The sequence below is a fragment of the Oncorhynchus mykiss genome, chromosome 21 (genome assembly GCF_013265735.2).
Source record: "Oncorhynchus mykiss isolate Arlee chromosome 21, USDA_OmykA_1.1, whole genome shotgun sequence".
NCBI lineage: Eukaryota > Metazoa > Chordata > Actinopteri > Salmoniformes > Salmonidae > Oncorhynchus > Oncorhynchus mykiss.
This window is the reverse complement of record NC_048585.1, coordinates 40,747,123-40,770,833: the sequence shown is the minus strand read 5'-3', so window position 1 is coordinate 40,770,833 and position 23,711 is coordinate 40,747,123. Positions and strand designations below refer to the sequence as shown.

The 23,711-nt window shown below is 42.0% G+C and overlaps 2 protein-coding genes across 5 annotated transcripts in view; both read left to right on the top strand.

The window, feature by feature from the left end:
- LOC110500835 (protein NDRG2) overlaps positions 1–7,754 on the top strand; it is a 29,433-nt gene extending 21,679 nt beyond the window's left edge. For both annotated transcript variants that reach the window (XM_036957836.1, XM_036957837.1), the window contains exons 3-16: positions 268–309; positions 544–649; positions 950–1,070; positions 1,698–1,760; positions 1,952–2,012; positions 2,309–2,395; positions 3,099–3,155; positions 3,402–3,505; positions 3,594–3,632; positions 3,789–3,840; positions 3,973–4,020; positions 4,136–4,171; positions 4,408–4,459; positions 4,592–7,754. In XM_036957836.1, the coding sequence (XP_036813731.1) occupies positions 268–309; positions 544–649; positions 950–1,070; positions 1,698–1,760; positions 1,952–2,012; positions 2,309–2,395; positions 3,099–3,155; positions 3,402–3,505; positions 3,594–3,632; positions 3,789–3,840; positions 3,973–4,020; positions 4,136–4,171; positions 4,408–4,459; positions 4,592–4,755 (1,032 nt within the window). In that variant the 3' untranslated portion in view covers positions 4,756–7,754. The remainder of the gene's footprint in view (positions 1–267; positions 310–543; positions 650–949; positions 1,071–1,697; positions 1,761–1,951; positions 2,013–2,308; positions 2,396–3,098; positions 3,156–3,401; positions 3,506–3,593; positions 3,633–3,788; positions 3,841–3,972; positions 4,021–4,135; positions 4,172–4,407; positions 4,460–4,591) is intronic.
- Positions 7,755–11,911: 4,157 nt separating this feature from the next.
- si:cabz01007807.1 lies at positions 11,912–22,410 on the top strand. Of its 3 annotated transcripts, none has more exons than XM_021577789.2 (37): positions 11,916–12,329; positions 12,550–12,618; positions 13,291–13,356; positions 13,973–14,029; positions 14,131–14,184; positions 14,340–15,311; positions 15,420–15,485; positions 15,606–15,662; positions 15,837–15,890; positions 16,001–16,060; positions 16,231–16,266; positions 16,393–16,464; positions 16,566–16,616; positions 16,699–16,758; positions 16,860–16,916; positions 16,995–17,090; positions 17,183–17,233; positions 17,317–17,382; positions 17,489–17,590; positions 17,754–17,816; positions 17,926–17,991; positions 18,091–18,147; positions 18,249–18,308; positions 18,389–18,448; positions 18,596–18,694; positions 18,781–18,831; positions 18,957–19,019; positions 19,131–19,229; positions 19,322–19,381; positions 19,551–19,616; positions 19,715–19,819; positions 19,919–19,969; positions 20,045–20,125; positions 20,582–20,656; positions 20,782–20,821; positions 20,942–20,999; positions 21,144–22,410. In XM_021577789.2, the coding sequence occupies exons 1-37, from the start codon at positions 12,327–12,329 to the stop codon at positions 21,892–21,894; spliced, it is 3,954 nt and encodes a 1,317-aa protein (XP_021433464.2). In that variant the 5' UTR covers positions 11,916–12,326; the 3' UTR covers positions 21,895–22,410. The 3 variants fall into 3 exon arrangements, with proteins under 3 accessions (XP_021433466.2, XP_021433464.2, XP_021433463.2); XM_021577788.2 differs by having other exon boundaries at positions 18,593–18,694; XM_021577791.2 differs by lacking the exons at positions 18,781–18,831; positions 18,957–19,019; positions 19,131–19,229; ... (1 more) ...; positions 19,551–19,616; positions 19,715–19,819 and having other exon boundaries at positions 11,912–12,329; positions 18,593–18,694.
- Positions 22,411–23,711: the final 1,301 nt, after the last annotated feature.

Sequence of the window (23,711 nt, the reverse complement as noted above, 5' to 3'; positions counted from 1 at the left end):
ATCTAGGATCAGGCCCCACCTGTCCATATAATCACAATGAATATAGTAACTGATCCTAAATCAGCACTCCCACTGAGTCTTTGTGAATACGGGCTCAGGACTCATGTTAGTGGGTTGATTCTGGGTTGATTCTGGGAAATGTCTTTGCCAATGAACAGCTGTACAATTAGCTTCCCAGAGAGGTTCCAGATGTATTTCACTATGGTCTTGTGTGGCCGGAAATGTGTCTTGTTTTGGCTGCTTCATGGTTTCTATCCATCTTGCTAGGATGCTGAGGCTGCAGCTCGAATACTGTTGGACCAGGGCCAGGTAAGAATAGTTTATTTTCTTGTAACTGTACGTGCAGTATGTGTGTGCATGTGTCTCGTGTCACGTGAAAGTATGTTTTCTCAACATATATTTGTGTGCGTACGTGTTACACACGTGTATGCGTGTATTAGTGACTGAATGTTCATATGTGCACGTGTATGTAACTCTCTCTCTCTCTCTCTCTCTCTCTCTCTCTCTCTCTCTCTCTCTCTCTCTCTCTCTGTCATCCTCCAGGAACACAGTATTGAGACACCTCATGGTCTCCTCCACGTGACTCTCCATGGAACCTCTAACACACGCCGTCCCGCCATCCTCACCTTCCACGATGTGGGCCTGGACAGTGAGTCTCTCTCTCTCTCTCTCTCTCTCTCTGTCTTTACGTCTTAATATTTATCTCTCTCTGTCTTTCTCTTTCATCCCCTCCAGCAACTTCCGCCCTTTCATTTTGAGTTTCCCCTTCAGCTCAGCGCCCGCCCTTTCTTCATTTATGCTTTTCATTTATGCTTGTAATTCTCTCTCTCTCTCTCTCTCTTTCTCTCTCTCCCATTTTCTCTCTCTTTCTCCCTTTCTCTCCTATCTCTGTCTCTCTCTCGCTCTTTCTCTCTCTCTCTCTCTCTCTCTCTCTCTCCCTCTCTCACAGGTAAAAGCTGCTTCTCTCCTCTGTTTAAATTTGAGGAGATGCAGGAGATAGTGAAAAACTTCACTCTGGTCCACATTGATGCTCCTGGCCAAGAGGAGGGGGCCGCCACCTATCCTATGGGGTATGCATATCATGTGTGTGCGTGCGTGCGTTTGTGTGTGTTAGGGTTGGACTGTATACAGACTTTCATAACTTAATACCGTTCCTGTACCATACCGCTAACAAATGCTAAGAAAGTACTAGGGAATTCCCATAGCGGACACTAGCTAATGCTAACAAGCGCAAGCAAATATCAACTAAATGCAAGGACAGACAACCTAGCTCATAATGTTATACAGCTGTCTCAAAAGGCTACACACACTTGATCCAGGAGGGGATTGATTGTCTCTGCTGTTACCATTAAGCTTGATCTTGCAAGCTAGCCACCTATAGCTAGCAAGTTAGCAAACCAAATGCATAGCTGGAGCCCTGAGCTGGAGAAAATGTATTTGGCACATCTTAGATAGCTAGTTAACTTATAAGACGTTTCGCTGGCAAACATTCGTATTGAATTTCAAGTTTAACATGAAACTTCCGTGTGACTGGCTCAATTTATTTAGTATATTTTTGTTGACGGTATTGAAAATCATACCGTCACTATTTCAAAATACCCCGGTATGTACAGTATACCGCCCAGGACTAGTGTGTGTGTGCGTGTTTTGTATTTAAGTGTTCATAATAAACAAATGTTCCCGCTCATGTTTTTTAGATTCCAGTATCCGTCCATGGAGCAAATTGCAGAGATGATCCCTGCAGTCCTGACATATTTCAAGTGAGTTAGACTTATGTCACCGTCATTACGTAATACTCACTTGTTTTACCAGCATGTCCACTATAAAGCAAAATAGTGTTTTATAACGTAGTTTCAAAAACATCTACTGGAGTCCACAACACTGAAACACAGACATATTGGCACGACTAGAACATCTGTCACTAAGTTTGTTCTCTCGCTCACTGTTCTAGTTTCCGTTCTGTCATCGGAGTTGGCGTGGGAGCTGGGGCGTACATTCTCTCCAGGTTCACAGTGAGTGACTGATTTCTCCTTGTTATGTTACTGCCCCCTGTATCGGTTTATACAGCTGCCCTGGGAAAAATCACCGTATACCATTCTGTTAGCTTCTGTTAGGCAGTCTCTTGGCAGTCTGTGCATTGGACTAGCGTGGGTTAGCATATATTTGCTATATGGTGCTCTCCACAGTGTATACCAATGCTCGCTTCTTTTTTTCAATTTCTACAATTCAACAGTCTCAACATACAATTGACCAATTTTTTTTTCTCTCTCTCTCTCTCTCTTTCCTTCTCTCTCCTCCGTCCTCTCAGATGGCCCACCCAGACTCAGTTGAAGGTCTCGTTCTCGTCAACATTGACCCTCAGGCTAGAGGGTGGATGGACTGGGCTGCCCAGAAGGTTACTGTCTCTTCAATATGCTCACAGATGTAGGATCTTAATTTGAGCCACTTTTCTATAGCAGGAAAATAATAATTTCCGCAACAGGAAATGTCAAACTGGAAATGACAAACTTTAGCCTTTTGAAAACACAAATTTACTACAAGTTTGCATTTCCTGCTGTGCAGGAAAATTCTCAGCAAAAAAAAGACTGATTCAATTAAGATCCTACATCTGTATAATACTGGTAACATTAGTATGAAATATTATTATTATTATCATCACTCAGAAGCCCAGAGGATTTTGGACTATATTCATGAGTACTAGCAGCATTTCCATCAATTTGACAATATCAATCCCATATCCTATTCAATATCACCATTACTCTTCTGTGTTGTTGTGTTGACATCTACATTACAATTCAAGTAGATACTCAATTACCAGTACGTATATCCATTACTCTTGATCTAGCAGTTAATAAACAGTCATTACTGTCTCAGACAATGGGATATTTTGATTATGTTGGCAATTTCATAAAGTAACATGTAGATGAAGAAAATAGATAGTGGAATTGTATTCATGGTGGTTTTACTGTATACATGATATTGACTAAGATGTTATTGATTTGTCCTAACTATACCTCTCTCTCTCGCTATTTCTCTATCTCCCTCTCTCTGTCTCCCTTTATTTCTCAATCTCTCTCTTTCTTTCTTTCTGTTTCCAGATCACTACCCTGACATCCTCTCTCACAGAGCAGATCTTGAGTCATCTCTTCAGTCAGGTGTGTGTGTGTGTGTGTGTGTGTGTGTGTGTGTGTGTGTGTGTGGTATCAAATGATGTGTGTGTGTGTGTGTGTGTGTGTGTGTGTGTGTGTGGTATCAAATGATGTGTGTGTGTGTGTGTGTGTGTGGTATCAAATGATGTGTGTGTTATCATAGACTGGAACCCGATGTGGGTTTATTTAACTATTTTTCTTTATCTTATAATACTCACATTGTTATTGTATCATTTCTGTCTTGTTTTGTAGGAGGAGATGTCAGCTAACGCAGACCTGGTGAAGTCACACAGAGATCGCATCTCTAAAGCCCCCAACCTCATGAACATCGAGCTTTTCTGGAGGGGCTACAACAGGTACACACAGGCACACACACATGCACACGTGCACACATACATACTAACAAACCTACAATAGTGTAACCTTTCCTTTCCTCTTTTCCAGCCGTAGGGATCTGATCCTTGACCGTACCAGCAACTTCAAGTAAGCATTTCACCATCAGACCACTTACATCAGCTGTGACAATAGTATAGAATAGGTGTCTCACTCTTTCCATTGAATATACCTAAGAGTCTCGCTGTCTCTCTCAATCTATCTCTTTGTCTCTCTCTGTCTATCTCTCTCTCTTTTCTTTCTCAGGTGTCCTGTGATGCTGGTGGTCGGGGATCAGGCGCCGTATGAGGAGGCTGCTGTACGTTTTCGGCTTTATGTCTTAATGTAGGCCTACCACGTAGGCCTACCGCGTAGGCACCGAACACACCCAGGTGAAGTGAATGTGGTGATGTGGATTAATTCCAAGTTTTTTTCCCTCCATGTCCACCAGGTGGAGTGCAACAGCAAACTGGACCCAACAACAACCTCATTCCTCAAGGTACTCAAGCTTTCTTCATCACCCCCTCAGTCATCAAAACAAACCACACACACAAGCCGTTTCCCTCAGACATTCAGTTGCTACTAAACACAAAGTTGTCATCTTTCTTCTTCAGATGGCAGATGCTGGCGGTCTTCCCCAGCTTACCCAGGTAAGACACATTAAACATGCCAAGTTGTTAAATACATATATTTTTAGTTCATACAAGCTGTGAATTTAACATGTGTTTTGGTGCTAATACAGAAATACAGCACTTATCATGATGAATACAACTAACCATCCAGTAGCTATTGTAATTCCTGCATGTCCATGTCATTGTACAAATATAGATTTTATATTACGTATTTTATGGATAAAATCGAATTTACCTTCTGTGTTTACTTAAAGCCCAGCAAATTGACCGAGGCTTTCAAGTACTTCATTCAGGGGATGGGCTACAGTAAGTTTGCCTTAGTTTGTAATATGTGGCTATGATGACCTACTGTGACCTTGGTGCTTCTGTCTCTCTGTATCAATCTAATTATCCTCCTTCTCTCGCTCTTTTCCACCCTCCCTCTTCCCTCTCCCACAGTGGCATCATCCGTCATGACCCGCCTGTCTCGTTCGCGCACCACCTCGCTGTCTTCCTCTTACTCCATGGAGGGGGAGCGCGAGCGTTCTCGTACCCTGTCTCAGAGCTCTCAGGGTGGGCAGATGCCCCCCAGCCCCTCCCATACCATGGAGGTGTCCTGCTGAAGAGAGAGAGAGACAGAGAATGAGTGTGTGTGAGAGAGAGAGAGAGAGAGAGAGGGGGATGGAGGATGGAATGGAGAGAGAGCGAGGGATGGGTAGAGGGCAGAGGACCAGCTGAGAGAGAGAAGGTTTTATGGGAACGTGGATGTAAAGGAGAGGTAGAGGGACAGAGGGAGAATGAAAGACAGTTACTTAAACACTGTCATCTATTAATCTCTTCACCCAGACAGCGAAGGGTAAAGGGAATGGATAAACGAAAAACGGGAATGGAAGAAAGGAAGTTTTTAGGAACAAGGGAGGGAATATAAGGAAAAGGGTAGCAAGGAACGTGTGTTTTAGGGGCGTCGGCAGTCCTTTCTCCCCCTCTATCAGAACATCTGTTAGCCAATAGAGCCTATTAACCTAGAGAGTGGAAGTGGCCTGTAGTGATCTCACCGTAGTGTTCACCAGTAGAAATAATTATGATGATGAGAAAGATTATGATGATATTAACACTATTAATCATGACAATGACAATAATGTCATAGTAATATTATTTAAAAAATGATCTTTATTTTTGAAGTATGAAATACAAGGGGGAAAAAGACTACAGCAGAAATACTTCAAATGAAAATGTGTGTCTGTCAACTCTTTTAATAAAACATGTTTGGTCTTTTTCATTTTTTCTTTTTGTGACCTGCCTCAGTGAAGGGTTGAAGTTTCTCATTGGTCACTTGATCCTTAACCATAGCAACGGCCAGTGAGAATCTACTTCCTCCTCGCTGTTGCCAGGTAGATACTTTCTTCCATTGGCCCTGTTTAAAAGTGTATCTGATTTCAGCTCATGTGAAAATAGATGTTTCCTTTTTCTTTTATATGTGAAGATGAGTTTGTTGGTACATGTGTGTTTGTGATGTAGCTGATGAGGAATAGCAGAGGATGATAATGAAGATGGGGATGGCTGATGAAGAGTGACATTGTATGAGTGAGTGAACTATGCCATTAAATCAGTAACTGTAAATCAGTGCGTCCAATGCTGATGGCAGTTCCAGACTTGACCATCAATAAGGTGAAAAATCTGTTGATGTGCCCTTGAGGAAGGCACTTAACCCCTAATTTGCTTCAGGGGCACTGTACCACTATGGCTGCCCCTGTAAAAAATAACATCTTCGGGGGTCACTGTGCTATGGGGTTTATGATGACATACATTTACCTGCATACATACACTACTAACATACTTGAGTCTTTATCAAAGGGATAAGCTAGCTAATACCTTCTTGGACAAGCATACTATACATGTTTTGTGATCACTAGATGTAGGCATTGCATAGCCCTAGAGTGATGCACTGATCATGACTGACAGCTGAAAGCACCAATAGCATGTCTGTGTGTCAGATTGACAGCCGAGAACCAATAGCATGTCTGAATTTGGAGCTATGAGGGTGCTTTTTGTTCCAGAAGATGTGAGCGGGAATTAATGCTATCTGTAATTCTGTCATGCAGTGGAAGGTACTTGGATAGTGTACGTGAACAAGGCAATTTTTAGGTTGTGTGTGTGTGTTTGTTTCTGACTGTGTTTATGTGCAAGTGTGTGTGTGTGTATTTGAAAGCTCTCATACCTTCTAAGCACAATTTAAGAGGAGAGGTGAGGAAAGGAGAGTCCACCCCATGTCCCATTGGACCTTCTTATGATCTGACAATGAACCAGCCCCTTCACTCCCAATAGGGAATAGCCAACTACTACACCCTAAACCTAGAAGCCTGACCGTTCACACTGATTTTACATTTTAGTAATTTAGCAGATGCTCTTATCCAGAGAAATTAGGGTAAAGTGCCTTGCATAGCAGATTTTCAGCTAGCCAGCTACAGGGTTCGAACCAGCAACCTTTCGGTTTCTGGCCCAACGCTCGTAACCACTAGGTTACCTGCCATCCAGCAGTTATACTATAGGAACTGTTCCCTGTGTGTACGAATTTGGGGTGGCAGGTAGCCTAGTGGTTAGAGTGTTGGGCCTGTAAACGAAAGGTTGCTATATTGAATCCCTGAGCTGACAAGTTATAAATCTGTCTTTCTAACCCTGAGCAAGGCAGTTAACGCACTGTTCCTAGGCCAACATTGTAAATAGGAATTTGTTCTTAACAGCACATCCATGTGGAGCTCAACACTGCCCTGATCCGGATCAATGAACACACTGTTAAAGGCCCCGATTAAAACAGAACACACTTGGAGAGCTGTGTGTGTGAGAGAGAGTGTGTCTTTTTGGTTTCTGTAGTTGCGTGCAATCATTCATAATGGCGTATGTCGCATTTTGATCACTTTGAACTTTACATACCCGTTTGGGGTTTGCTTGTTTCTTTCCCATTCTCTTCAGAGCTCCTCCCCATACATCACTTTGTTGTAGTAGAGCGGGTTGGATGGTTGATGATATTGAAGAATCCGAGGTTAAGTCAGTATGATTGGGTGTATTTTGATGATGGTGGTGGTGGTGATATTTCTAGATAATAACAGGAATGTTATATTGATAATGAGGAGAAGGGTGATGAAGACTGAAGAACAGAAGGAATGATAAGACTCCTCCCAGTCTTGCAAGGGAGCATCTACCAAAAAATATGAAAACGGATGAAGCTTAATAGTTTACCAGGAAAAGGGGGCGGAACTTATTGTTTGAGTTGAGAGTGGGCTAGGGTTGTGTGAATGTACACTTGTCCATTTCTTTTGTGTTTATTCTTGATTTACCTTCAATTATATTATTTTATCCACCTTTACTTTGGACAATTTTGTTTTACTACGTGAAGTGTTAGTTTACCGTCCCAGTTAGCTCAAAGGTTAGACAATAGTGTGTTAGTTCTTGTGTAACTTTTTTAGCATTAGCCCCAAAAAAAAGGAAGAATAATACCAATAATTAACCTAAAAAAAGTTAAAGAATATCAACATACAATCAAACGTACTTGTGTGGCTAATTGGTCTGTATAATACAATGAACAACCTAAAAAATTCAATAATATTAAAAGAAGAAAAAATAATAAATCTTGACTATGTTTTTTTTCTTCATTATTAGTCAAATGGGTAGTATTCAAAATGGCATTGGAGTGAGTTTAAGTAAGAGAAAAGATTGGGAATTGCTTGTAAATATATAGATATGCACTGAACCAAAATATAAAAGCAACATGCAACAATTTCAAAGATTTTACTCATATAAGAAAATCAGTCAATAGAAATAAATTCATTAGGCCCTAATCTATGGATTTCACATGACTGGGCAGGGGTGCTGCCATGGGTGGGCCTGGCAGGGTATAGGCCTACCCCCTGTGGAGTCAGGCCTAGCCAATCAGAATGAGTTTTCCCCACAAAAGGGCTTTATTACAGACAGATATTTGAGAGAAATACGTTTTTGTTTGTATGTCAAATTCCTGGGATCTTTTATTTCAGCTCATGAAACATGGGACCAACACTTTACATGTTGCGTTTATATTTCTGCTCAGTATATATCTATTGTGTGTATGTTTATGTTCGAGAACAGCTATGACCAAGTCACAGTTTAGCCCTCTTCCGCTGTACTTATCCATATATAGTAACTTTCTGTTGCTGTTGCTCACTTCATTTGGGCTCCCGAGTGGCGCAGCGATCACTAGAGACCCTGGTTCGATCCTGGGCTGTATCACAACCGGCCGTGATCGGGAGTCCCATAGTGTGGCGCACAATTGGTCCAGCCTCGTCCGGGTTAGGGGAGGGTTTGGCCGGGGTAGGCCTTGGCCGGGGTAGGCCGTCATTGTAAATGAGAATTTGTTCTTAACTGACTTGCCTAGTTAAACAAAGGTTAAAAAATATATAATCATTTGCTAACACACACACAACACACTACACACTGCAAATATTGAAATGTGGCGCACGCTTTGCCAAGAGTGTGCAAAGCTGTCATTAAGGCAAAGGGTGGCTACTTTGAAGAATCTCAAATATAAAATATATTTTGATTTGTTTAACACTTTTTTTGGTTACTACATGATTCCATATGTGTTATTCCATAGTTGTGATGTCTTCACTATTATTCTACAATGTATAAAATAGAAAAATAAAGGAAAACCCTGGAATGAGTAGGTGTGTCCAAATGTTTGACTAGTGCTGTATGTATTCAAAATGCATCAAAATCAAATTGTATTTGCCACAAGCCCTTAACCAACAACTATCAAGAAAAATAAGTCTTAAGAATAAATTGAAGTAAAAAAATATATAAAAAAATGTAGGTAGAGGTGAAGTGACTATGCATAGATAATAAACAGAGAGTAGCAGCAGTAGTTTTTTTTTTGGGGGGGGGGGGTTCAATGCAAATAGTCTGGGTAGCCATTTGATTTGACTAGCTGTTCAGGAGTCTTATGGCTTGGGGGTAGAAGCTGTTAAGAAGCCTTTTGGACCTAGACTTGGCGCTCCGGTACTGCGCGGTAGCAGAGAGAACAGTCTATGACTAGGGTGGCTGGAGTCTTTGGCAATTTTTAAGGCCTTCCTCTGACACCGCCTGGTATAGCTGTCCTGGATGGCAGGAAACTTGTCCCCAGTGATGTACTAGGCCATATCCACTACCCTCTGTAGTGCCTTGCGGTCGGAGGCTGAGCAGTTGCCATACCAGGCAGTGATGCAACCAGTCAAGATGTTCCCGATGGGGCAGCTGTGGAACTTTTTGAGGGTCTGAGGACACTTCCCAAATCTTTTCAGTCTCCTCATGCCCTCTTCATGACTGTATTGGTGTGTTTGGACCATGGTAGTTCGTTGGTGATGTGGACACCAAGGAACTTGAAGCTCTCAATCTGCTCCACTACAGCCCGGTCGATGAGAATGGGGGTGTCCTCGGCCCTCTTTGTTTCCTGTCGTCCACGATAATCTCCTTTGTCTTGATCACGTTGAGGGAGAGGTTGTTATCCTGGCACCACACTGCCAGGTCTCTGACCTCCTCCCTATACAGCTAGGTCCATAATTATTGGCACCCTTGATAAAGATTAGCAAAAAAGACTGTATAAAATAAATAATGCAAATGCTGTGCTTCAGTATATTGTATGGGAAAAAAAGGTACATTGTATTATTTTATACTAATACAATTACTCAGAAATATATTTTGTTTAACAAGTTAAAAGAAACTATGAAAAATAGATGAGGGGCAAAATTATTGGCAGCCCTGTTTTCCATACTCTAGCACCCTCCCCTTGCGAGGATAACGACAGCTTTTTTCTCAAATGTTTTATGAGATTTCAGAACACGTTGGGAGGGATCTTAGACCCTTCTGCCATACAGAATCTTTCCAAGATCCTTGATTTGGCTAAAATGTCCTGGTACTTGGCAAAGTTTATAATGTCGTTGACCTTAACAAGGGCCCCAGGACCAGTGGAAGCAAAATAGCCCCATAACATCAAAGATCCATCACCATTTTTTTTACTGTAGGTATGAGGTACTTTTCTGCGTACAGTGTGCTTCTTTTTTTCAACACCACACCCACCCCTGGTGTGCGTGGCCAAAGAGCTCTATGTTCATGTCATCTGACCATAGCACCGGTTCCAATCCAAGTGCCAATGTAATTTATCAAAGTCCAGGCGGTGCTATGGCATTGAATCGTAATGTGTATGACAGACACCTACAATTTACAAGTACATTTAATTTAACACATTAAATACATGTAATCAATGTTCTTAATTCTCATATGAATTTAATATAATGATCTTTCGATTGGTCTTACCTTCAAAGAAGCCCAAAATGAGGAGACCTTGGGAAAACAATCTTGATTAAATTCCATGGAAATACTTGTTACATTAACAAATTGGGCTGTAATTCAAGCCTTTAATTTTGGTTTCATTATATATTTTATACACTGAGTATACAAACATTAAGAACACCTGCTCTTTCCACGACATAAACTGACCAGGTGAATCCAGTTGATAGCTATGATCCCTTATTGATGTCGCTTGTTAAATCAAAGTCAATCAGTGTAGATGAACGGGGGGAGACAGGTTAAATAAGGATTTTTAAGCCTTAAGACAATTGAGACTATAAAAATAACAAAAACAAAAACAGTTTAGCTTGGGCATACTGCATACCACAAACCATGCACAATCTTAAATCGCACAGATTTATTTAAACAAGGCATTTCAAATGTCCAGTTTTGGTTATGAAAAACATTAATATTGTTCCCTTCTCCAAGTTTTGTGACACTGACATGAATTAACAACATGAATATTGTTTAATAAATGTTTTGAGACCATTTCAAATAAATCTGTCTCGATTAAATGTCCAATGCAGCCATGATTATTATCTCATTACTGGGTAACAATTAATTAAGTACCTTATTGGGATTTTCAAATAAAAAAATTCTAAATGAAACAATTTTTTTAGCGAAGAACAATTTCTCAAGCAAGAACTTTGCTTGAACTGTCTGGCAGTGGTCTGGGTGGGGAGGGGAAAACTGAAAACTAGCTGTTATTGACAGAGAGGTTTGGAACTCATTTACTCGTTGGTTTATTAACTCATCTACTGCTCCATCCCACCAAAACAGGCAGACATTTCAGACAATCTTTTCAAAGAGCTCTTACACTAAAAGGGCATTATCATAATTTTCAAGTTTTCAAAGTATTATTCTAACCTCATAGTGTGGAAATATATATATATATATATAAAAACAGGAAAACACGTTTTTGACTGCACTGAGCCGTTTTGACTGTACATTATTAAGACGCTTCTCCAATAGAAATCCCCAATCACACTTGTAGGCTATGTCATGGTGACGTTGGCTAGCTAAACTCATGCGTAGAAAATGTCATCCGGGCTAATATACTGTAATATAAAAGCGGTACTTTATGTAGAGAACCAAATTATGTGACTTCATATTGGAATGCAAATTACATTTTACTTCACCCAAGTTATTTGCAATACATAAATACAATTGCATATTTTCAGAGATAGAGCTAGAATTCAATGATGTAATGACATTATGAAAACTGCCCTAAACAAGTTTAATTGAGAAATTATACAGGCATGCACGCACACAAACACACACACACTCTCTCTCTCTCTGAGAAATAACGCGCGCGCGCGCACACACACACACAGAGAACAACATCCATCCAACATCAACTTAAATCACTGACTCCATTTCAAATGAACACACACGGGGGGGGGTTCAATGCAAATAGTCTGGGTAGCCATTTGATGGAGACAGATGGAGAGACGGACAGACAGATGCGCACACACATTTACAAGCCACTTGTAGTTTTAGGCGTACTAGCTAATAGGTATGTAAATTGGCACCAATGTATCTTTCACCAATGTATAGGAACACAACACACCTGTGCGCGTCATTGACCGCACATTCTCCTTGTGGCGAGGACAACTGGTCCGGTCGCATTTTATCGCTTGGATGAAGAAGGGAAGGGGAGGGAAATCAAACACGCCTACGTATTCTGTCCATCAATCATCCAATCACCAGTACAAGCAGCGTGGACCGCTTGCCAAGTCGCGCGGTTGGAAATACTAGTTTGGCAACTACCGAGTTCATTTCAGTGCAAACTTTCGTTTAGTGCAGACAATAGCTTACTGGATCGGATATCAACACAGCAACCATGGTGAGATCAAACTCATTTAAATGTTTTCATGATAAGTGATAGGCCTACTATGGAATTATTACGGACACGTGCGTTTGCGTTAAAATGACAACTCTTCGAACTCTTGAATAATTCTAAAAGATGATTTCAGTTCAATAAGAGTAGAACGTCCAACACTTTACTTTTCTTACAAGATGATCAAACTCCATTGTGTTTTGATGTGTTCTTCTTTCTCTGTCAGGATAAGGAGGAGGAGAGGGAAGGGGCACAGAGTGAGCCGGTGGAGGGTTTTTTGGGGGAGAGAAGACCGGTGAGTAAGTCTCTGGGACAGGTTTCCCAAAAGCATAATGAAGCGAAGTTTATCGTTAGAACCATATCGTGGTTCTAAAGATGAACTTAGCCTTGCGATGCGTTTGTTCAATACCCCCAGTTGAACTCCTCTCACCTCTTGTGCCCTAAAATAAAGCTTGACTATGCATATTTTAAACCTTGAACTAACTGTACAAAGTATGTCGTCGGGTTTTTAGCCACAAAGTACAGTAGTAGGCCCTACAGTATATGAATACTTATTATATAGAGAGCTGTTTTTAATCTCATTAGCTGTAGCTCAGGAACTGTGTTGGCATGGCATTGTGTCTGACATTCTTTCAGGGCAGTTGATTGAGAAATTATGTTGCTTGTGATGTCAGGTGTTTTTGATACCTATGTACTCTATCACCCTTTAAGAACATTGCGAAACAGCCTGAGAAATCAACCCACCTCCCGATACTATCAGAGTGTGTAATTTGTACAGCTCCTTGTTAGGTTGTCTGGTGTAGTTTTCCTGACCATTTTTGTACACAACACAAGGTTAATTATCCACTATAGACACAGTAGACCAGCAAGCACTGTATACACTTAGAGTATAGACAAGCAAGAAAGCTTTACCTATAGGAATTCATTCATGGAGTCATATTTAATATTTGTTTTTAAATTATTTCAGAGCATCATGAGACTACAGGGGATGCTGAGGAGAGTTTCCCAGAGTCCCTTCCGCAAACAATACAGGGTAAACAACACTGACACACAATCTCAAATCAAAATCAAATGTATTTGTAAAGCTCTGTTTACATCAGCAGATGTCACAAAGTGCTAGTACAGAAACCCAGCAAACAGCAAGCAATGGAGAGGCACGGTGGCTAAGAAAAACTCCCTGGAAAGGCAGGAAACTAGGAATAAACCTAGAGAGGAACCAGGCTCTGAGGGCGGGCCAGTTCTTCTGGCTGTATGGGGGGGGGGGGGGGGGGGGGGAGGGAGGGAGAACGGTCAGGGTTCCATAGCCGCAGGCAGCATGACCAGGTGGACTGGGGACAGCCAGGAGTCATCAGGCCAGGTAGTCCTGAGGCATGTTCCTAGGGCTCAGGTCCTCCAGAAGGGAGGGAGAAAGAGAATTAGGAGGGAGCATACTTAAATTCACACAGGACACTAGATAAGACAGGAGAATTATACCAGATTTAACAGACTGACCCAAGCCCCCCAGCACATGGTCTATTGCAGCATAGATACTTGAGGCTATTGCAGCATAGATACTGGAGGCTGAGGGGGGAGGGGGGGGGCCTTGGGGGACACAAGCTCATAGAAGGGATATCATAACTCTTTTTGAAATCTTCCACATTCTCTTTCAGACTGCTATCCCCTCCACTTCAGAATCCAGAGATTCCTCTGACACTCGCCTGAAGCAGGTTAGACTGAATTATTCTAGGGCAACTGGCAATGGTATTTGTTTAAACAATGTCCATTTATTTGTTACCCAATTTTATGCTTTAATCTCGTTCTCTCTCAGAATGGAATCAATCGTAGCTTGTCAAAAGAGAATCCATTCTACTCTTATATGAAAGTGAGTCTTAATCAGCGACATTGCATTTCCACCAGATCTCTAGCCTTCCATTTGTATGGTGGTATGACACATATGTGCAATACTATTGACAATGACTGTTTTGTTTGACTGATGTGTCAAATTGCTTACACCATGAGTTCATTTTTAACCCACAGGAATCCAGCAGTGTGACTATTGACGGGGACACGAAGAATCAGGATTCAGAGGTTCTACGTCGGCAGAGTTTAGTCACCATCTTTGCTCCTCCGCCTGAGGTCCGGAGCACACCAGAGGGCCTCCAACCTGACAAACAGACAGGCGACAACCTTCAGACCACACCGTCTGACCAGCCCACGTATATTTTCAAAACCATGTCTGAAAGACGGTCACCGGATCTCTTCAAAACAACGGCCCTAACTCAAAACACACCAAATGTTAGCCACAGTCCTTTATTTGTCACACCTGCTGAAAGACTGGAGCTTTGGGCAACTCCTTCGAACCAACAGGACCTATTCAAAACTCAGCCTTCAAAAACACCAAACCCATTCCAAGCTCCTCCAACCAAGGGAGATTACCAATTCAAAGCACCACCCACCAAGGGAGAGTCCCTATTCAATGCTCCTCCCACCAAGGGAGATGACCTTTTCCAAGCCCCTTTGTCCATTCCAAAGGACCCCTTCCAATCCACTCCTTCTGACACTCCCAATCTCATTCAAGCCACGCCTATTAGGTCAAATGACCCTTTCCAAATTCCCTCTTCCAATGTGACACCAGACATCTTTCAGCCCCTGCCTTCCAGGACATGGGACATTTTCCATTCCTCACCCAGTGACGTCTTTCAGAGTGCTTCTTTCAGTACTGACTCTACAGTCAAGCAGTCCACACCTTTATTTCAGACTTCGCCAGGGCAGAAAACAGACATCTTCTCAGGGTCAGATTTTGAGAAGACTGCTGAGCTCTTCAATGCATCACTCTCCAACACGCAGGATTTCAACCTTGCAACACCCTCTGATGAACAGTATGATATCTTCCTGATGACCCCTCACGGAACCAAACATGTTCTCCAACCCACCTCTACTGCCATGAAACATGGTACCCTCCATGCCAGATCCCTGTCCCCCACGCAGGCTTTCAATGGTACCCCCCAGGTAGTTACCTACAAGTCTTTTTTTTCCCTCACGTCTTCGTACAGTCTTTGATATCCGTGTGACCTCTCTTTCCAACACTGCAAAGAGTGACATGTTGTGACCTCTCAGGTGAAGACCTCCAACAGCCCTCCCAAACCACCTCCTCAAAAAAGGCAGCCCAAGTTACCGAGTCGTGTAAGGACACCTCCACCATTTTTATTTGTCCCTTTTTCTCCATGTATGTAAGCATACCAATTATTGTAATGTCTGTCTGTGATTCACTTGTATCTCATTGGGTTTCTGCTATGTCTTTAGACCGAAGCGGAGCGACCAGATCCTAAACCAGCCCCTCAAACGAAGAACACAGCTCAGGTAAGTTTCTGTGCCAAGTAAGTCTATACATACTAAGTCTATTCCTACCACAATCAGTTGAACAGCCTTTAAATGACAGAACTTTTCTACAACTTTCAGTAGACAAGACGGTGTCGTGTAGGAACATGTCGTCTCTCTCTCTGTTGATCTGAGAATAACATTCTGGTTTTACAGGACAACAAATTAGAGGAAGTGGAGGTATTTGAGAACATTCTTTTGACTGGCCAGGTATGTACTAGAGGGGCACCACTTGGACAGAATGAATGTTGAACTTTTTTCTTTGACTGTCTTATTGCTGTGTGTACTGAACTGGGTTTACTTTGTTAAACCCAAAACAGGAGAGATGTGTGGAGGATTGGCCTGAAAACAGTCCTGAGCTCAATCCTGACTGGAAACCTGTAAGAACTAATTGAATGGCTTTTTCTACACGTTCATTGTTTGCATGAAATGATCAACTCCTTGCCACACTCCTACCTAATGTTACTGTATTTTATTTAACATGAATCTATTGTACATTGACTAGCCTAAAAGTTAATCAACTGTTTGATTATCTTTTTCCCCTCGTCAGTCTGGCAAACTGAGGCTTAGGAGGGAGTCGATGAAGGTAAAGTCACCACATCACAGTTTTTCTCAAATGTGTGCTTAGTGGTTGTCAATTGATACTGAAGGTGTGACTGTGGGTGCTATTTCTGTCCCTCGCTCATCTCGCTCTCGCTCTCTCCTATCTCAGGTGGCGTCAGACTCTGATGGGGGGAGTGTAGAAGAACTGGAAGAGAATGGGTCCGGAAAACGTGCGAAAACTGTACGTCTCACACTCTTATTTGTTATTCGTTCTGTATTTTAAGTGTCCGTTTCTACATTTATATCCTTTTGTTTTCAACTTTTTCCTTTTGTTTATTTCAGAAAAGGGGGAGGACATTCAAGGTATCCTTTCTTTCCAGAAGAGGGTCAAAGGTAAATATTTTTTATTTTATTTTTATGAATAATGTATATATGTTCTGCTGCTGTAGTCAATAAACATGTTTTTATTCTACAGGATAAGTATTCTGAAGACCTGAAGGATAGTGACAGCGGCACACTACGTCGAGGGTCAAAGGTGAGGACTGCGTTATCTTTGATTAATTGTATGTGTGATTGTGTAGGTAGCTATATGGAAATGCTTATTGTCAATGTTTTAATGTCATTTTTTTGGTTTAGGAGACATTTTCTGAATCCAAGGATGGCGAGAGCAATGGTCTCCGTCGGCGGTCAAAGGTGAGTGTGTTCCTGTGTAAAGATTGTAATGAATTAAGACGTTTAATACAGTATTAATTACTTTAACGTGTTGTCCAGGGGGGCTTTTTGGATGAAGACTTCCCAAAGAAAGGGGTAGATGTCTTCTCTGCAGATTACGAAGATAAGGAGAATTACATGGAGCACGGCAAGCCGGTATTTATTTTTAACCAGTTAGTTTTGAAAGATTTTGTGTGGATTTCATTCATTTAGTATTGTAATTGTTTGAACTTCCTTCCCCTTAACAGAAGAAATCATTCAAATTCAAAATGCCCCTTGTGCATCGCAGAGGATCTAAGGTATAATTGAACACATCATTTAGGGAAGGGGAGTTTAAAATAATTTAACATTTGTTGGAATAACTTTTTTTTTTTTTTTTTAGGATCGGTTTTCAGCTGACCATCTTGAAAAAGCTTCAGGCCTACATTTGCCTCAACATAGCGCGAATGTATATATATATATATATTTTTTATATCTGTGTGTTTGTAAACAAAAAGAGCAATATATTGGTGTACAAAATCTGTGTTGACATATTCCTGTGGTGTGTTTTCCAGGAGGGCTTGCTAGACGATGACTTTCCTCAGAAGGAAGTAGGATTCATATCTGCAGGGGAGAATGAAGATGAAGAACATAATGGGATCGAAGACTCCAAACAGGTACCCATCTTCTTTATGTCTATATTTCTAGGTTTATTTTTGTTATGAAAGACTACTCATCAAAACCAATGCCGCTTTTATTGTATAAATGTTGTGCTGACAAAAGTTGCAGTCTTAACACTGATCCCTGTGGAACACCACATATGGGTTTGTCGTTTAACAGGCCCTGGGTTTGGATGAGAACTCTGAAGAGGAGCCAGAGGAACGTGATGGGACGGGTGGATTTGTATGCTTTGTCTCATGCTTAACACGTTTAGGAAGTTGACAACTGTTTCGTATGAAAAATGTATCAAACTTCTATCATTGAGACTGTTTGCATCTGTTTTTCTGCACAGAAAAAAAGTAAAGGTGTCAAAATTAAGTTTGTGCCTCACAGAGGGTTCGCAATCTGCCTCGAAAAGGTAAGGAGGGAAACGTGTACAGTAGGCTAAATGCACATGCTTTTGTATTCATGCAAAAACTGATATAACGCCAATAATGTTTTGTTGTTAAATTCCCAGGATGAACCAACAGGCGCTCATGAATACACACCTCGCAGAGGTTCAAAGATGATTCATGTATGTATATACTGTGTGTAGAAATACTTGTGACAAACACAATATGTTCGTTTCTATACACTTTTTCACTTGTCCATATGCAGTAATTATGTGTTTCTTAGGAGAAACCTCTTGATGAACTTAAAGGTGCCCATGGTTATACACCACGCAAGGAGTCCAAGGTACTGTGAGTTTCTATGCGTGTACTCTATGTACACAGTACTACTGTATGTACAGTCAATGTTTGTTTATTCTTTTGTAGGTTAATATTTTTGAGGAAACAGAAGAAGTGAAAGGCTACATCCCGCAGTCACACCCCAAGGTTGGATGTGTGTCTGTGTCGTGATTGTCTGTGTAGTTGTGTTGGTATTTGTGCCAACTCAAATTTAGTCTATGCTGTTCAATGTACAAAGAAAATGTAACATGACAGTATAAATGTTTGATTTATTTCATGTTTTTCTTTCAGCAGAGCTTTTTGGATGATTACTTGCCTGAGAAGGGGGCACATTTCTCCTCAGCAGGAGCGGTAGAAGAATATCAACAGAACGTGATGGAAGACTGCAAACCGGTACTTCCCTCTTTCTCTCACATCCTTCACTTCCTCTGTCTGCTCTTTATTTAACCTAATGACATGATAAACGTTGTCTCCTACAGAAGAAACCGTTCAAATTAAAACTCCTACATATGAATCGTCGGAAATCGGGGGTAAAGGTTTTTTGTTGGTTTCTGTGTGGTTGTGCTTTATATTTTTGGAAAATAACATTTTTTTTTCTTTATCAGACAAGATGATGAAGTTGTGAATCTTGGTGCATTATTTTTCATTCTTACAGAGCGCTGAGGAGAATTCTCAGACTAGCAGCACACAACAGTACTCCCCACAAAGGAGATCAGAGGTTTGCCAACTTTTCTGTTTTCCCATGTGAGCAAATTTGGATGCGCTGTCTATTTACAAGTTAGATGCTTTATAAGTTGGGACTCAACACGTGTCTCTCGTTTTTGTCCAGGAGGACTTTCTGGACAGTGATGTGCCTCAGAAGGGAGCAGATCTCTTCTATGCTGGACAGATAGAAGAGGAACAGAACGAGATGGAAGACTGGAAACCGGTACGTCTCTTTTCCTTTACACAGTAGAACTTTCTCCCCTTGAGCTTTGGATGGATCCCACTCGTGCTCTAAATGTCCTCTCTCTTTAACAGAAGAAACCATCGAAATTTAAGAACCACCTTGCAAGTCGGCGCAAGTCGAGCCAAATCCAGGTAATTATTATGTTTGTGTAGGCCCTCTGAGTGTGTTGTCTGTTTATTAGAGAATGTGTCGATTTTTATATTTCTCTTTTAACAGATTTACATTTGCCATTATTGGCCTATAAAGAACATCTGTATTAGTTTTAAAACAGGTCTGTGTACTTTCATTCCTTTATTCTAGGAAATGTTTCCATATGAAAAGTCACAGATTGGTTCCGAGCGCTACACACCTCGACGAGCGTCCCATGTGAGGGCATTTCTATTGGTCCAAAGATACGGCTTTTGTGCTCACTTTACATTTTGTCAGCGGAAGAGTGTTGACATATCCTGTGGTATGTTTTCCAGGAGGGCTTTCTGGACGATGACACTTCTCAGAGGAGGTCGGATCTCTTCTCAGCAGGAGGGCATGGAGATTATTATGGACAGGATGATATAGAAGACTGCAAACCGGTACTGCTACTACTTTATAAACATCCTTTCTTCATTTACTGTGTGATTCTTTTTCTTCTTTAACCCGCTGTTAATCTATATCCCATCTTTCATCTACAGAAGAAATCTTTCAAATTTAAAGCCCCTCATAAGCATCGCAAAGAAACTAAGGTAATTGTGTGTGTGTGTGTGGTGTTACTGCCATATGTTTACTGATGTTAGTGTTGGTTTCTCTCTCTCTCTCAGACTAAAGCGAGAGATGAAAGGATGACTGAGTACCCACCAGGAGCCACATCTAGTGACTACTACTTTTCAGAGGCTGCAGAGGTACATCCATACAAGAACACATCCAACATGTACATTTGTGCTGAATCATTGTCCTATATTGGAGACAGACCTGAAACGACTGAAAACCATGGGTAGTTGTCTTGATCGGTGTTGTATGACTAACATAATAGCTTTTTTTAAAAAAACAGCCACACACACCCACGTTGTTGTCGACAACTATGGTCTGGGTCTGGCTGGCTTCTGTCTCTGTCTTGTGTGGCACATTCCCGTCGGTCATGTGACTGAACCGGATCTGCTGCATACTGTAAGGGATTTTTAGGCCTCAGGGGGAGGGAAAGCTGGCAAAGGCCATGGTTCTCATAAAAGGCAGTGCAGACTATCCCTTTGTAAGGATAATAAGGTATGCACAGCAAATAGATTCAAACTCAACCAGCAATCTCTCCTACTCCCTCTCACTTCTTTCTCACATTTTCCCCTCTTCTCTCTCTCTCGCAGGCTGAGTGGCGTTCTGCTCAGATTGACGAACAGCTTGCAGACGGTCTGGAGGATGAGGAGGAGGAGGAAGAGGGGGTCAGTATTTGACGAGTCAAATGTCGCTCACAAATCACCATCTGCCCTATTTCAATGGTAACAGTTTGAAAATGTGACTGTGTGAAAGCAATGTCCAAAGATATCAGCGTTTCTCCGTCTCACAGGACACTGACAGCTTGATGGAGTGGTGGAATACTGTGGAACGTGAGTCATACACGCGTGCGTACACATACACATGTGCATGCACTCACAAGCACGTTTGCATGCACACGCATGTGTTCACACACACACCGTTTGTAATCTGGGAATTGTCTTGTGCCTCAGAATGGGATGAGCTGCCTTCAGATGATGAAGACAAGACGGTGAAGGACGATGAGACGAGGTATGTCCTCCTTTGACTACTGATTACGTTGTTATCACCACAATCTCGTGAAACATTGCTGATGTTTGAATACTTGTTCTCTCTGCCTCCCTCTCGCTCCTCTCTTGCCATGTCCTTCTGTCTCTCTCTCTCTCCCCCCTCAAGGTCATTCACCCTACTGGCGGAGAAGGTGCACCGCGGCCTGAGTGTCTTCAACAAGGTGTTCACGGAGCGTGCCGAGGTCCTCTGGCAGTACGTCATCAAGCTCTACGCCCTCGCCGACGACATCACCTCCTTCCATAAGAAGGCCAAGATTGGCAACATCACCGGCGGCACCACCGCCGCCGTCGGGGGTGGCGCGGCCATCGTCGGCCTGGCCCTCGCCCCCTTCACCTTCGGCGCCTCGCTCATCATCACGGCTGTGGGCGTCGGCGTGGCGGCGGCCGGAGGGATCACGTCGGCCTCGGCGACCATCTCGGACAACGTGAACAACATGCAGGACAGGAAGAAAGTGGAGGTGGTTCTGGAAGATTATGAGGTGAGGATGGAGGAGTTGGTGAAGATCTTGAGGTTTGTGTGCGAGGGGCTGTATAGACTCAGGGGGCATCCTCTCCTCCGGAGAGGAACCCAGCACTACTCTGGAGACTGGGAGGTCCGCAGGGCCGTTCAAATGGTCAGCCTAGTGGATAGACCTGTGTTGAGGGCCACAGAGGTAACAGAAGGAGCTGCCGTGGCCCTCAGGGGCCTCTTCAAAGGAATGGATAAATACTTCACCAAGGACTCTCGTGAGCTAAAGAAAGGGTTTAAGAAAGAGGTGGTGTTTAAGATTAGGCAAGTAGCTCAGGTGCTGCACGAGAGCCTGATGGAGCTGAATGCTATCAGGGAGGAGCTGCAGGATGCTAATGGCAATATATGAAACAGTTCAACTCCCACAATGCAACGTGTCTTATGCAACTCATGGCCCCCCTCTACTGTCCAAGCTGAGGATTTGTTTTCAAGATCTTGATTTTTTTTTTACCTAAACCTAACGAGGACCTTCCCAACTTTCCTGTTCCTCTTTAAACGAAAAGGAGAAACTGAACATTTGCCTTGTAATAAATGAAGTTACAAACTCTGATTGCATTCAGCAATTTGGACAACTATGCAGCATAATAAGCTTTTACTTACAAAGAACTTGTATGTATGACTTTACTGGATTGTGAAGTAGTAGGCCTAAGATCTTGGATACGTGTTTATAACTAGCTTAGGCTACACTCCTGTGATATGCCATAGATCTAATCTAGCTATTATTTTAAAACGAGTATATATTTCAAAGTTTAGTAAATAGGTTATTTATACTGTAACCAAATGAAATGTGCAATGTTGATGATGACTAATAGCGCAATGAGGCAGCTATTGGAGTTGTGTTTAATAAAGATAATTATGCATTTGATCTGGTTGTAAACTTTTCACTTTGAACATTTCAACCTTGATTGTTACTGATGTGGATAAAATACTGACATTTACGTCTTTTTCATCAAATTGGAAATACTAAACTCGGGAGTGTAACTAATGAGAGGGTTCGATTAATCTCGCCCAGGCGTCCGTGAAGGCGTGTTTTGCACCGGCTGAAAGTTGCTACATTTAGTTTGGAACCGGGCTGACTCATGGGAGTGAACCAGGTGCACTGAGTTATAATAAGAACTAGACAAAATATGTGTATAACTAACCGACAGACGTTTCCAATGGGAACAAATAAATCATAGTGGGCAGAACAAGTAGGGTGGCAGAGCCAAGCATGAGCTAGCGAGGTCCTACTGGCATGCATTTGCGTATTTCCGTTTGGGAATGCATACTGTGTGAAGTGTGCGTGTGCAATATATCAATTTGCCCTTGCATTCCAAAACAAAGCTTTAAAAAATATATATTTGACAATTGGTCAAGGAACTGTATTGAGATCAAATGTTTAATCGATGAGGACATTTGCATAACGTCGCCCAAAATCCATCCCGCTCTTTTCTCACTGGGCTTCCTCTCATTACCATATTTGGTATATGGTAATGAGTGGAAACGCCAACCGAATGCTTCACAAATATCTGTCTCATTGTAATAGCCAAACTTTGTTTCAATTGAATCTACTCGCGTTAGCATACGCCATTTAGTGATAGCTGACATTTTTATAACTGGGATTATTCCACCTGCATGCTCCCAGAACTCTGTCTGAGCATGTGGACAGCTGAACAAGCCAACCAGCACTTCCCCTGGCTTCCTGGGGTCATGACCTCTGAGCAGGAATATAAAATGTTAATATTTTCAGTTGTGAGTGATGGAAAACAAATCTGCCTCGGTGACAATTTTAATAATTTAATGGATGTTTTGTGCACAAAGTTGATGATTAAAGTGTCTTATTAGGAATTTTCAGATTTGAATTCTCTTTTGGCGCTGTCAATGGGAATTGTCTTTCTCGGCTGTGATTCAGTTAAACTGCAGTACCGAAGCAATACTGTAGGTGCAGTCAAAAGAGTGCTTCCAGACCGGAAACCTGGACCTTGGTCAGGTCATGCCCCCAGGGTTTCAGTTGGGAAGCAGGCCATCTCATGTACGCAGAGGAGACTGACAGTACTTCAGTTTAACTAACGCTGAGCCCAGAAAGACAATTCCCATAGATGTACCCATAGTAAGTCCATTTTCAAAAAGACACTTTCGTTATCACATTTGTGCCAAAAATATCCATTACATTTTTCCATGAATTGT

What these genes read in the sequence shown, in the direction of transcription:
- si:cabz01007807.1 (XM_021577788.2), top strand. An exon ending in CACTACGTCGAGGGTCAAAG is followed by an intron (nt 16,759 to 16,859) that starts GTGAGGACTGCG and finishes TTTTTGGTTTAG; the next exon opens with GAGACATTTTCTGAATCCAA. An exon ending in CACCACGCAAGGAGTCCAAG is followed by an intron (nt 18,309 to 18,388) that starts GTACTGTGAGTT and finishes ATTCTTTTGTAG; the next exon opens with GTTAATATTTTTGAGGAAAC.